Genomic DNA, 14,974 nt, shown 5'->3' on the forward strand with positions numbered 1-14,974 from the left:
AAAATATTTATTAAAAAAATACAATTGTTCTGCATGTCTTGGTTGCACATACAACTATTAACATATATGCATGATTTTTTTGACTTGAATAAATTCACTACAATGCTTTTTAAAGCCAGCTTGCATTATACAAAGCAAATCCCTCTGTCAGTTCTTACACAAAATAGTTTTCTGAAGTCTATTTAGTTTTTTTTTTAAAAAAGGTACACATTGCCACTATAGTGTGTGTGTGTGCGCGTGTGCATGCGCACTAAACTTATTCGATTTTTTTTTTAAATCACCTGATTATTCAGGGCAGCCCCTTACAAGAGTCGGAGATGCTCTGGTTATCAATGATATTTTTTTTCTTTTAAAAGCAGCACGCTTTAAAGCCCTCAAAGTGCAAATACAAACCTTTTCCTCATTGATCTAATCCTTGTGATAAGGTCTCTTCACTATGTTTAAACATAAAAAGTCTGAACTCTAGCTGCCCAATAGTCCTGATCAATTTTGAAGATCATCCCTCTATTATTTCCCCACAGTGTACCAGTACTGCTCAGCCAGAAGATACAGCAGTTTCTCTGTAGTGGCACCATCAGCACTAATATTTTTTGCACTTTCCAACATTTTCCATGTTGTAACACTCTGAAGGTCTCTCTAGTGTAAATTGTACTGGGATTAATAAAAGACCAGGGATTAATCAACATTTCGATAGTTATCTAGCTTTTTTTGTCTTGTTTTTACTACATATGTACTTGCATTATACACTAGCAACACAAGCATTATTTCTTTACAATGGCAGTAGATACTAGGTATTAGATACAATTTCAATAAAATGAACAAGGAAAAAAAATTACAAAGAAGCAACTGTTCCCAGTTAAGTTGATTTAAGTATAAAGAAAGCACTCTGACCATTTTTCATTACCACATATCCCAAACTAAGACCTATTTCTGAAATTATGCATCTCCTCTAATGTAAAACCTGCCAGTGTTTACAGAGTAAAACTCTCACAGGCAGATATGTTTTTTTTTTCCTAAATCCACTCCATGGACAGGGTGAATGAAATCCAAGAGTGCAAATCTGTTAAGCCTCAGTTAAGTTTAAGTTCTTAGTTTCATCAAAGACACAATCACACATATTACTAACACTAGAATAGCTCAACCAATGGAATTTCCAACGAAATAACATTAAAATTATTCCCCATTAACTACTCAGTCCCAACTGTCTCTTGTATACATATACTTTTCATAGACACAAAAGTGCTCTTTGGTTGACCCAATGAAACAAGGATCATAGAGAATTTACTAGTTTGTTCTTCACAAAGTAAATCTCTAGACAGCCTTATTTTTTTCAGTCAACTCCTGATTATATGTTAGAGGCAAGGTATGGAAAAGCTAAAATACAGAAATAAGAAATTTTAAAGCCTCATTTTAGTGAACAGTATCAAGCTCCTCATACCAAATTCTTAAGCCAACAGGTAACAAAATTAACCTATGAGTTCATCTGTTTAATTTCTCCTAGCCATAATAAGTGAAATTGTCCAAAGGCAGAAGGTAAAGAAACAGTTGTAAATTGGATATAGGATTTATACTAATAATAAACTGAATAAACATCCTTTGAATAATCAAGAATTAACTATATCAATTTATTTTCTATTTCTTAGAAATGCATCTCACAGATAGATTCACTAACACTGTACAGGGGAGTACATAAAATATGCCACTGTATCACAAAAGCAATGAATGTAATGTACATAAGGCCATCTGGTAACACTGCACCAAGAAACAAAAATATATGAAATGTTTTTAGAAGGGACACAATTTCCCTCCATACCACAAAGAACAATAAGTAACAATGGTTACACAGAGAAGAAACTTGAAACCTGATACATTACAAAGTTTTGTGCAATCCATCAAAGGCAAATCATAAAAATCACATTCTATACAGCACAATTTTAAAAATTTGTATATTTAAAAATATTCTAGCCAAAATACACCACCTCAAAAAGCCTAGTAGAATAATCAATTTTGTGAATCCATTTGCCCCCCTCCCAAACAGTACAAATTCCAGAAATTATAAAATAGCAGTAATCTCCACTCCCTGATCCTCTAAAGCCTTCAGTTGAAAAATGAAAAATTAAAAGAAACAAAAAATTAAGTGCTTCCAGTTATGAAAACAGTGCTAATAATGGTGCATGACAACACAAGTAATAGATCTGCATCAGCAAGCAAATGGCATCCTACCCCTGTAGTCCAATCACATTAGGTTATTTAGTTTGCCACAGTTCTGGCCCAGCGTTAGGTCATCCTCAATCCAAAAGGTCCTAGTCTGCCCTAAAAGAACTGTCCTAGGGCCCCATTACCTGACTGATCAAGGTAAGGAAGGTACTCTACTCTAGCGTTTCTCCTTCCACTGACAATACACTGTTCAAAGGGTTAAATCAGGCAACAAAGGGCAACTTCTAGTCATTCAATCCATGGTTACATTTCTCTATTTTAAGAATAGTAATTTCAGTATAAACTCCTATAATTATGCTGCAAGCAACCTGATGAATAGAGTCTGAACAGAGAGCAAAAGTAAATGAAGACTTATCGTTTAAAAATTGTGTTTGCCCAATCTTATACCAATATAACAGACCAGAGTATAAGATGATTTTTCGAAATTACATGTCATAATAGCACTGGGTTTTTTAAGTTTGGCAAGCAATACTCCATATTAAGGCCTATGACTTTTATTTACTGATATTTTTTAAAATAAGAAATTGAAATGTGCAAGGCATTAAACTTTAAAAAGTGATACAATAACTGCAAAGTGCAGCAAAATTTTAGTTTTAGTATAAAATATATAGCCTAGGAACCATCCTAGTCTAAAGGATGAATAATATATATCCCTCTGAAAAACATATATATATATATATATATACACACACACACACATATTTAGCCAATATGCCAGAATGACTTGGAAGGAAATGTTCCAGTCTCTCAAATATTAAAAAATAAATTTTTAAAACTGACAAAACAGTCAGATGTGTATTATACCTAGGAGACCAGAGTTACTGTCATTTAATATGTCTGATCACTTTTCCATGAATATTCTAATTATTAAAGGTTTCATTAAACATTTTAACAGAAGTTTGAATTTCCTGTTCTTTGTAGGATGCGCCTAAGTTAAAGCCAATATTCCCTCTCTCACAAATCACTTTGAAAATGGTAAGTATAAATGTCAACACCCCAGCTATAACAATTTTCTAGCAGAATGTTGATGTATTCCTTAAAATATTTTTTTAGAAAGGTGGCTCTGGGGAAAAATGGTAGCTCTCAGGGGAATATTTATTCTATATCGGCACCTCAGATGTGTTCAGTTTACAAGTCAAAAGAAGATTTTCTCACCAAGAAGCCATCCCCAATATCTAAAATCAAGTCAAAATGTCCCTTTTCCTTGCTAGTTACTAGGCCCATGCACGAGAATTCTAGATTTCAAGGTGCAAAAGCTTCAGTGGTGGTTCTTCTGATAACCTAAGAGGCAGAGCAGGGTACTTTGTTTTAGGAAGTACAAGTAACATTTGAAAAACAACCACCCACACAACCTATTTTGGACACAAAACCAAGCAGGCATATGTACCGATGCTTTTTTTAAAGAGCATATTGTCCAATCAGTTCACTGACTGGAGAAAAATTAAAATTAATCTCTAATTCATTTAAGCTATTATGGATGGGAAAATTAACTCCATCAAACTACTCTATGCAAGTCCCTTTGAGAAATGACATTGTTATACTCCTAGACAGAAGACTATTGGCATCCTTCCTGCTTTTCCATTGGTCTTGTAATTCATCCCGGGCTTTAGGTTTCATCTAATAGGGATGAAGACCTACCACTCCAGTCAATTCTTCTTTATACCTAAAATTCTAGATAGATCATAAAAACGGCACTTCAGAAAGCAGAATTCTGTATTTCAAAACCTAATTTTATCATTCAACAAAGGACAAAAGGAGAAATGGAAACAAATCAGATTGGAATTGAATGATAAACAGCATAAATCCATCCCTAAAAACATCCCTGTAGCACCTAAAAATGTTCCCTTATATCCAAACAAAATCTTCCAATGAAGCATGAAAATAGGCCACATAAGTATGCAGCAAAATAATTTGAAATAATCCTGAAATCTGTAGTAAAATGATTACATAAAGGTTAAAAATAATTCATACAGTAAAATGAAAATTTTAGCCACGTGGTTAATGGTGAGGGGGAGGAAATAGGAACATAAACTGTCAATTACCAACATGGATTTTACCCAGTTCATTTGGGACTTTTTATCTGGCAACTTTTTAAAGAGAATGCTAAGTTTCCTAGAGTTAATAGCACACTCACGTACAAAATTCCAAATCTGTTATGGAGATGTTTGCGTAAAAGGAAAAACCTAATACAAGAAAAACCTACTCCCTGTATCATAAAAAGCATACATGATTTTTTCAAGGCTGAACTTGGAAGTAATATATTAAAGGACAATACTGCATGAATGTCTATGAGTGTGATTAAACTGATTGCACAAACAGCTTATCATCAGAACACAGAATCAGGAAACCAGTGCTTCAGTAACAGCAAGGAGCAATGTTGTTGGACAACACATCATTCAATACTGGGTATGCACGTAAATGAAGTGATGCTATTCCCTAAAGTTTTGGAATTCTACGGTTCTGTTCTTCTTTCTAAGCCTTATTGACAGTCTGAAGAAAAACTCGTCAATAGAGTCTACAGTGAGCTCTGAATTCTTGCTCTCTGAAACAACAACATATATATATATAGGCCTAGGCCCTTGAAGGGCTTTTCCAGTTAAAACTAAGTCAATTTGTTACTATTTCCTACATGTATTTCTGAGGCTGCTGAACTTACTTTTTTCTTCCAGAATGTAAGGAAAACTTCTTGGGTTTGACTAGGTATCCTGTGAAAGTGATGAACCAACAGTCCTAGAGATTCAAAGCTCTCTCCACCAAACTAGTAAAAGCAAATATTACAGTATCTACTTCCTTCAGAACCAGATTATCCTGGGAAGTAAATAACCACAAAGAACCCTGGACGTGCCACCAAGAGACAAGGGTGGTGCCTTAGGTGGTGCCAAAGGAATACCATACAGTACAGAGACTGCTAAAAAATATTTAACAAACTTGTCAAATCTCCTTCCCTGAAGAGTTTAAAAATGTGTTGAACATATATTTTACATGGTTTGGATAGTTTTACTAGGAAGATGGAGAACAAGCAAAATGACCTTGAGCATGTCCTTTGCAATTCCAGGATTATGAAAATGAATTAGTGGAATTTTTCATTTTATTATAACATATATATAAAATCAATCCCAAATCACTGCAACACACCATTTTAATGAATAAAGATTACTAGCAATAGACTATGATTTGATTTTGAATGTAAGGCATAGTATCTTTAATGAGGAAAAATACTTGAGAAATGATGAGACAGTTGTTGCAAGGTAATATGGGTCAGATGGCAAAGGAAAGATAAGAAAGTCAATCTTATAGCAGAGCTCCTACTACCCAATTCAACTAGCTTCCCTTCTTTCACTTAGGCTAATGTTGCCTAACAGCATTCATCCCAGCAACATGATGGATAATCAGACATAACTACTACACATCTATATCAGTCTTCTCAATGACTATTGATCCTGGATGGGATGCTATCTTTCTAATAAATATCTTTAGATTTTCCCATGATTCTGATACTGAGTTTTTGCCTAAAGGAGGTAGGTTAGTAACAAGATGATCATGACAGCCTTGTTCAGATGAGTTACAGTTGGAAATGTCTCATTTTTTAGAAGAACAGAAAGACTCCCAATGATGAAAGAATCACCAACCTTCCCTCAAATAAGGATGATCTCATAAAAAGAAAGCAGATCACAATCAACCAGCTATGGCTACATACCTCTCTAAGATTGCAGGGACAAACGTATTTAAGGACAACCAGATGAAACTGGTTTCTATTAAGCTGCCTTTTATGGTGCCATCTAGTTCCCCGGACATCCCTAGCCTCAAAGACAGGAAATGCACAGAGTCCAAAGATGTGATGTTGGAAACAATCCAATGGCTTCGTTCCTCATGAAAATAAATTTTTCTTTAGTGCTTAATAATTTTAAAACTCCCAGGTAACCTGAACCCCCAGCATCTACTTATTACAAAGTACAAAATGGTAAGCATACTAATAACACTAGCTCAGAAAGTGCTACTGGAGGTTTAATTTTCAAAGAGATGTGCAAACTAAATAATCCAAATGACTGCTCCTGGTCATTACCTACAGCTACCTTTCAGCATTGCTATTGCACATCTCAGGAATGGATGGGTTCCTTATGCTGATGCTCCACAAATGAGCCAGCAACATACCTCCAAAACATATGAAGGCAGTTCCCTGAATATATCCTTTCCCTCCACTCCCCGTCAATCAAGCTACATAATAAAACTGATCCACTAGGCAGAGAGAGAGACTATTTTAGCACAGAAAGACACCATTCCACATCAAAACTGGGTGAGCAAGTAATGTTAAAAAAATCTTGAGACCTCTGGTTACACGAGTTATTATGAATACAATCCATACCAAAATTATGTAGCCAGCTACTTTCTTCTAATTAAAGTCTTGTACACAAGAATCTCTATACAGCATAAAAACAAATTTAAAGTGAATTTTGTGCAGCTGGAAGGTGCTGAGTTGACTTACTGTCATCTGGAATCCTTCGTTTCTTTATCCCCAGCACAAGCATGCGAGTTCTCCCTCATCCCATTTAATCAGTGTGATACAATCTTATGCTACCTCTAGCACTGAAAGAGAAATTCAATCTGGGGAGGTTATCTGAATCTAGACTTCCAGGCCAAAACTATCAACACAGTACCCAACTATGATGCTGGCCTCAGTCCAGTTTCTTGAATTCGGAAAAGCTACATTCACCTCACATGGACAGGGAATGATTTCTACCACATGGCTGATATTTGGCAGATTAAAGCAAGTTCAGTGACTCTGAGATGAAAGCCTGTATTTCTCATTACCTGAACAACCCCAAACCTAAGCAAGGGTATTCTCAAGGGTATTCCCCACCCATTAAGATAAAAATATTCCTACAAAATAAGTACTTCTTTACCTCAATGCTGATTTTGAGGACTTCACTTTTCACCTTTCTCTTACATCTTCAAAAATATCACAACTTCAAATTTTAAAAGGAAATAAAACAATGCACAGCAGAACCTGAGTTACTATGAACAGAAACGGGTCCTGTACTTTGGGTATCTTCTTGACTGAAAAAGCCACAAACGTTCTTTCTGATTGCTCAATTAGGCATCATAACTATGTCCTAAGTTTTCAATAATGCAGCATCATTCTCACAATAGCCTATTCATCATCCACAGTACTGTATTCAGTGAGGTGTACAACTATACCACCCAAAGTGCAGTATAGTCAATGTTTGTATGCTGGATGCAGAGTCTCATCTTCTCAGAGTATCTTCCAAACACTGTCTTATAAATCAGTGCCCATCACTTCAGGTTTAAAGAGTCCCCCTCAGGGTGAAGCAGAAAGATAGGATCCCATACTCTGCTGACAGGTTCAAACAAGATCACACACGGCTTATGGCAACTTAGAGATTCACCCTGAAGAAATGTAAACTAGATGCCTCTTTCTGGGTTGCTTACATAATACTACAATTCACTGCAAAACTGTCTCCCCAACAGTGCTGTTAAAACTCTATATGAAGGAGGAATACTTCTTTGTCCGTGACCATTTATCAGTTATAAATAGCAATGTATTCTTCGTGGTGTGAGAAAGGATACCAAGAGTCTCAAGGTGTGGCCGGTTTCATCCATCTGATGGTTTCTTGAAATAACCTATTCAAGTGTGAATCTCTTTCCTGCCAACAAGGTCCGAGTAGCCAAAATATTATTTTTGTTCTCATTTGCTCATATCAAAACACTATTCCATCTCTGTAGTTGGCAAAAAAAAAAAAAAAAACACCCTCCTTTTACCCAAAATGAAGAGGAAGGATAAAGAAAAGGAGAGGCAAAAGGGACAGATGGAGTCTAGACTCCAATTAAGGCGTTTCCATACACAGTCCCAACTTGAGTCCTACCAAAGAAAACTCTGAAAAGGCATTTTAAATGAGAATGGCAAAAATCACAAGTCCATTATCAGCACTGTGGAATTACAAACAGCTCATTTTAAATACGATCATGCTGAATGTCTAGTTCTTCTTTGTTCCTTAGTTCTCTTTCCACAAGTGCATGTGCTATGTTTTTTGCAGATCTGGAGAAAAGGGGCCAGGTGTGGATGGTCCATCCAGGCTAGACAGAGTAAATGACCCATGACTGTTCAGGACAGAAGGAAACTGAGAAAGAAAATAAAACACATTATAATCTTATTACTCAATTTCAACTTTCATTCTCTGTCTACTGGACTCCCTGAGGCACAACAGCTTTTGCAGTGGCTAACGACCAGTTTCCTGCCAAAAGCAGTCACTGTTTATCATCAAAGCACATGACCTGACTACAGAAACTTTAATTTTAAAAATTTATTTTTTTTCATAAGATTCAATTGTCAACACTCTGTAACCCATTATCCTACAATGGAAACTGAGAACACAAATATACTGGGCCAATTTTAGGCTATTCTCCAAAAACATTCTCTTTTAAAGGGGAAAAAATATAGCTAGGGAGACAGATGTGTGTACCTATGAAGAAAAAACAGTCTACTATATTGTAGGCTGCATCAAGCTTTTATATAAGCCAGGCTTGGGCAAACAATACAACCTATATAGACAGTCTCCCTCTATGTAAGCTTATTTTCTTAATAAAAATAAGTCACTGTTTCAAAGTTGGAAACCAGCTGATAAATCAAATCCAATACTGTTATTGCCACCCTCTCTTTCCTCTCCCTTTCAGATACCATTAAAAATGCAATGGAAACTTCCTATGTTTCACTATGGAGTGGAATTTAGCAAAATGCCAATAATGGAATCCATCTAAGGGGGTTTAGTTACTGAGGTACCAAAGGACGTCATTTTAAGGAAGTTCTGCCTACAGTTTTCATGTCATAGATCCTGAAAAAAGTGACACAGGAAGGCTTCAGTGTATTTATGGTTCCCAGAATGAAATCTCATGAGGATTCTTGCTTTGCAGACCATTCTACAAACTCTCAATTATCTCTGCTATTAAAGGGCAAGGAAATAAGGATAAACAGAATACAGACAATCTCCAGGAAATTCAATTTCCGTCAATAACTTATGGCTCGTTTATTAACTTAAGGGGGGACACTAGATGGCCAAAGTAATGGATGTGGAGACATGAAGACGTGGGTTCAAATCCTGCCTCAGATATTATGTGACCAAGTCATTTAACCCATCTGTCTCATTTTCCTCATCTATAAAAATAGGTATAATAAAGCACCCACCTCACAGGATTGCTGTGATGACCAAAGGAGATAAGATATCTAAATCACTTTGTAAACCTTAAAAGTGCTGCACTGGGTGTCCCAAAAAGTCTTAGTGCAGTCTAAAAGCTTTTTATTTTTAAAGCTGTTAAAGATATAACTGCACTAAAACTTTTGGGATAGACTGTATGAATTTTATTTCCTTTTCCTTATCCTATCTACTAACTGAAAGAATAAATAAGCAGTTAAATGATCAAAAGAAAGAAGTAAAGAGACTGGATAGTCCTTAAAATGGATAACCAATTCCTGAATCATTATGAATTAAGCATATTTCTAGATCTGAGTTAATATATTTAATAGCTATTCTTTCAAGGAAACTACGGAAAGCAAAACCTACATTTTTTTTTAACAGAATAAAGGCTAAAGACCTCAAGACCTTGTTGATTTCTCAACTAACAGGATATTTACTATATTCAATGTGTTAAGAGTACACTTAGCTATATTTACCAAAAACTTTCAGAGTTTAAAATGGTGGGAGAGATTTGAGGAGGGTCATCAACTACTGAAGTATTTAACAATTGCAGCTCTAACTCAAATTCATATAATATGAAACTACTAAAAAAAAAATCTTGCTATGAAGTGGATATTTATCATAGATGCTGGTTTTCTGTTACTTATAAGACTAACAATAGAGCTCCAAGCAAGAGTTGGGACTCAGATACATATGTATTAATTACAAGCTACGGAGTGAACAAATGGGACACTGTATTCTTGCCCTGATTCTCAATTTTAGACTTGCCCCATTATATAAATTCTGAAAATGATAAAATACAGTATGTAATTTACCTGGAAAAGGGTGTTAGCACCTTGCAGTCTGGCTGGACTTAAAGGAGCAACAGGACTGAGAGTGCTCCAAAAGTGGATACTCGAGAGCAAGGGACTTGGCGTCAACAAGATAGGAGTCTGTAATACACAAGACAGAAATATTTACCAAATCAAATCACTGCTATCCCAAATAGTGTCACATACACAATAGCACAAAGCAAAAACTTTCTCCAAAGCTGAAAAATACACAAAAGGCAAAACCCCTTCACCACTTTAATAGTGCAAGAAAAATAAAGGCAACAACAATTTATTTCTCTTTCTTTCTAGGGGTTTCCCTAGTAAGAAAGAAAGAAAACTGACTCTGATACACTGGTTCTTTTTCCAAGCAAAAAAGAACAGAAGGTAAGATTTATTCATATAGGCATGTTTTCTCCTTAATGAAGAGAAAGCCTGAAACTAACAAAGGAGTAATCCACCTATTAAAAATGTTATGTGGGATGAGCAAGTTAATGAATATCTAACATAACTGTGCAAACCTGCTACACAACATCATACTGGTAATTTTTAAGAGTTCTCAGTACCTATTGTTTTCTAATACTGAAACTTAACTACAAAAAAGCCTCAGTGTTAGAAAACACAATTAGTGTTCTTGGTCTTTGCCAACATCCAATTTTACATGACCAAAAAAAGAAAAGGGACCCTTATTATTTACTTGGGGGGGGGGACCTAAAGAGGTTGCTTGCCTTTAAAACGACACCTAATGTTCTTCTTATATCAAAATTTTTATGAGTAGTTGTATGGCCTAAGTAGGTAAAAAGAAAGGAGATAGGGTTGATTTAAAGGTAAAGTATGATTAAAAGGGTCATACTTAACCTTTTCAATAAATATAAGGCAAATCAGAAGGTAGTAGCAGACTGAGAGCTTAAATTATGGCTAAATTTTTTGTTTAAGTTACGTAAAAGCAAACAATCCTGACATTAAAAGAAGGGAAGAGCTACCTGTGAAAAAAGTGCAGGAGTAAGAGAAGCCGTAGGGAGAGAGGGACTCAATATTCCCAGGGGGCTTGGATCACTGCCTGTGATCACCAGAGTAGGTGCCAGCTCTAGCCCTTTGGGTTTCTTGGACCTTGATGAAGGATTTGTGCTCTCTTTATCTAGCAGTGCTAATTCCTGGTCTTTGGGCTCCAATGGAAAGTTCTGAGGGAGGCCCACGGACTGAGAAGCCACTGAGTCAATGTCTGTGTCAATGTCTAGTTCTGCATTAGGACTCAAGGGTGGTGAAGGTGATCTGGAAGGATCCTGCAAAGAGGGAGATATGGAAGAAACAGGAGGTGTGGTGGTAAAAGTGGTCATAATATAGGGTATGGGAGGTGAAGTTTCTGGAGAAGACATTTTTGGAGGAACTAGAGTCTCCAAGGCTTGGAGGGTTTCTTCTGAAGCTGTAGAAATAGTTGGGCCAGCTGAAATGGTAGAAGGAATAGGTGCAACTGATGGCATTTTGGAGGGTGTTGTCACAAATTTGATGACTGAAGGTGTTGGCTCCTGGGGAGATTTTTTTTCTGCCAGTTTCTCAGCTGGATTCTCAATTTTTATAGACTTGAAAAGCTTTACATTGGAGGAGTTCAAAGAGTTGAGAGTAAATGAAGAGTAGAGGCCAGAGTGTATATAGTCATTGCGGCTAGAGGCCTTGGCACATGGCTGAGATGGCTTCTCTTTCCCTCCATTCTCCAAATCTTTTGAATTGGTGATGACTTCATTGAAGCCTGAAGTTTCACAGTCTCCCTCAATCCTCCCCACAGCCATTGGATCCATGTTCAAAATCTCTGGGTAAGAGACAAACTTGTACACAAACTTCTGACCATTCACTTTTTTGATGATATTCTGTAGATAAATAAAATAAGTACATTCTTATACCCCCCTCATTAATTTAGTTGCTATTCCTCTTAGGACAAGTTGTCAAAATACTTCTTAGATATATGAGATTCCCCAGTAGAGAAGTTAAGACACTTCAAAATCCAAGACAGGGAAAAACGTACAAACATTTGAATTGTTATATAATAATGCCACTGGCATTCTCCATAAAGGTTGGAATATTTTAATATTCACAACCATGCAAGTCATAAGTCAAAAACTGCTATATTTCATATCTCAAAATGCTATAGATGTAAACTACACTCCTATCCTGAGAAAGTAAAAACCAAGTCACCATAGCCAAAACATTATACTCCTGCTAAGGCTCCCGCCTACCTCAGAAACCTGAGTGACTTCTTATCTAGTAAAATTACACAAACCATCTGTTTTGAGGTTAATGAAATAAAGGTAGCTGCCTAACGCAAAGTAGATACTTAGTAAACATTTGCTGAACTATTCTTTTGCCCCACTTACTTTATCTCAGTGTTGAATGTATTTTAAGTAAGCGTAAATAAAATAAGAAGCATGTTTTAACAAAGAAGGCAACTCTATAATGTCATTGGTAGCCATTTATTAATGCACTGATTCCATATGGGAGCTACGGATTAAAGAACTAAAGGAAAAGTCAAATGCAGATACAAACATTGTACACTAAAAAATTCAAGTTATAAAAATGAACAAGAACCCAAGCTACAAGAGCCCAAATTTTTACATTCTAATCCTGCATTTGCTTTGTTCTTTTAAACACAGCTACAACCAGTACTGACAGTATCTATGGGGGGAATATACAAGGTAAAAGTCTACAGAAATACAGCTGGAACATATGGACCCTTAATCTAAATTTAAAACTACAAAGGTTCTACATCAACTTACTTAAAGGAAACTTAAGATATTAAAGAAACAATCCTTCACTGAGACTGTTTAAGCAATCAAGAATTAGGATTTATATTACCTTTACATAGTAGTATCTGAGAGCTCGGCTTAGCTTGTCATAATTCATGCTAGGTTTGTTCTTGCGGATTCCCCAGAGTCGAGCCACCTCCTCTGCTTGCAAAAGCTTGAACTCCCCATCATTAGAGGTCCAGCAAATCATATGCTTGTTCTGAGGCTCCTGAAGGAGCTGAAGGAGGAACTGCCACAGTGTAATAGCACTGTCCATAGCAGTGAACTGGAAAAAAAGATAGATGAGACATACGATGACATAAGAAAAAAGCTCCTTGCCTTTCTAACAGGCAATAGAGAAAGAAAATTATGTTATTTCTACAAATTGTAGGAATCAGAATAATGGTTGCCAATTGAAAAAAGCTTTTGCTATAAATTCTAGCTTAAAATCTCACTGCCACAGTCTTTTGGGAGATCCTAGTCTTGGCATTTACTAAATGCACTGGGATGTCCTGAGAAAAATAACTGTTGATGACACTCCCCTTTAATCCCCTTCCTCCTCAAGTGTCACAGCAGTCATTTATGGATCAACAGGCAGCACTGGTGACTCAAACATCATATTCCTTAGTTTTATTTCATAAAGTCAATCATTCTATGGTGCTCCACAAGGATCATAATTTAAATATGAAAAGGCCTTTATTTGATCATCTCAACCTCTTAAAAGAAGAAAAACTTCAAAACCTCAAGTTTTAAGATCTCACTGTGATGACAACCCCTTTCCTTAGATGGTGAAGCAACTTGGAAATTCTCCCATGATATTATTCATACCATAAAACTTCAAAACTGTCTGCTAGAAAGATTTTGTTCTTTATAGAAGAAACCCAGGTTTAATATACGTTCCCAGGAAGCCAATAACTAGAAAAGGTTACAAATAAGTGGGCACAAAATACCCTCACCATCTAGAAGTGAAACCTAACATCAATATGTTTAAACATAAATAAAAAACCAAGTCTATCAATTACCACTTAACACTATCCTGAAGTATGGTAAAGAAAGTTTCACGCTTCAAGTCATTCACAAAGTTCATTAGTGCTCCTGAGTTATAATTAAAGTAAAATTCAAAAAATATTGATCATCCACTGTGTGCAATACACCATGTAAAGGGAGGCAAATTTCAGGGAAAGAAGGTTAACATTCTTGAGTTGCTCTATTTTGTTCTTCTTCTAAAAATCAAGTTAAATTTTATTTTTTGAATTATCAAGCATTTCTTTTTTTTCCTCCCTCTAACTTCACTCCTGTAACAAACAATAGTCAAACAAAAATTCCTTTAATTCCTATGTCCAAAAATGTGTGCCATTCTATAAATTCAGTCAGGATATAGGCAGCATTCTCCATCACTGGAACTCTGGGATCACAGCTGATCAATGCATTGAACAGAGTTCTTTAAGTCTTTCAAAACTCTTCTTTTATACAATATTGTTGCAATAGTATAAAACATTCTCCTGTTTCAACTCACTTCTCTCTGCGAAAGTTCATACAATTCTTCCCAGATTTCTCTGAAAGCATCTTAACATTTCTTACAACACAATAGTGGTCTACTGCAATGTAAATACCATAATGTGTTCAGTCGTTCCCCAAATGATGGACACCCTGCTGTACTTTCTTTCTGAAGAATTCAAAAATTAAAAGAATGCTAAAAATTCTCCAATTAATCCACAATGTATCAAAACATTCATTAAGTTTGTTGAAGGTGTTTCTGCAGAAGTCCTACTAGCCCAATTATACAGAGAAGGGGTACTAAAGCCTAGAAAAGAGAAAATTATTTCTAAATTACATACTAGGTCAACTGAAAAGTTAAGTTCTAAGTTTAAGATAATCTAGTATTTTATACATTTGGCAAAACTGCTTCCCAGGATAATTAATACTGACACTAACAGTAACCTGTGAAGGACTACACAACATG

The 14,974-nt window shown here is 35.9% G+C and overlaps 1 protein-coding gene across 1 annotated transcript in view; it reads right to left on the reverse strand.

Annotated features, from left to right (window-relative positions):
• ELK4 (ETS transcription factor ELK4) overlaps positions 1-14,974 on the reverse strand; it is a 20,263-nt gene continuing 5,289 nt past the window's right edge. Inside the window, exons 2-5 of the mRNA XM_036758078.1 lie at positions 13,082-13,297; positions 11,218-12,099; positions 10,241-10,357; positions 1-8,354 (exon numbers count right to left, since the gene is read on the reverse strand). Coding sequence (XP_036613973.1) covers positions 8,256-8,354; positions 10,241-10,357; positions 11,218-12,099; positions 13,082-13,288 — 1,305 coding nt within the window. The 5' untranslated portion in view covers positions 13,289-13,297 and the 3' untranslated portion in view covers positions 1-8,255. The remainder of the gene's footprint in view (positions 8,355-10,240; positions 10,358-11,217; positions 12,100-13,081; positions 13,298-14,974) is intronic.

This window comes from Trichosurus vulpecula, chromosome 4, assembly GCF_011100635.1.
Source record: "Trichosurus vulpecula isolate mTriVul1 chromosome 4, mTriVul1.pri, whole genome shotgun sequence".
Classification (NCBI taxonomy): domain Eukaryota; kingdom Metazoa; phylum Chordata; class Mammalia; order Diprotodontia; family Phalangeridae; genus Trichosurus; species Trichosurus vulpecula.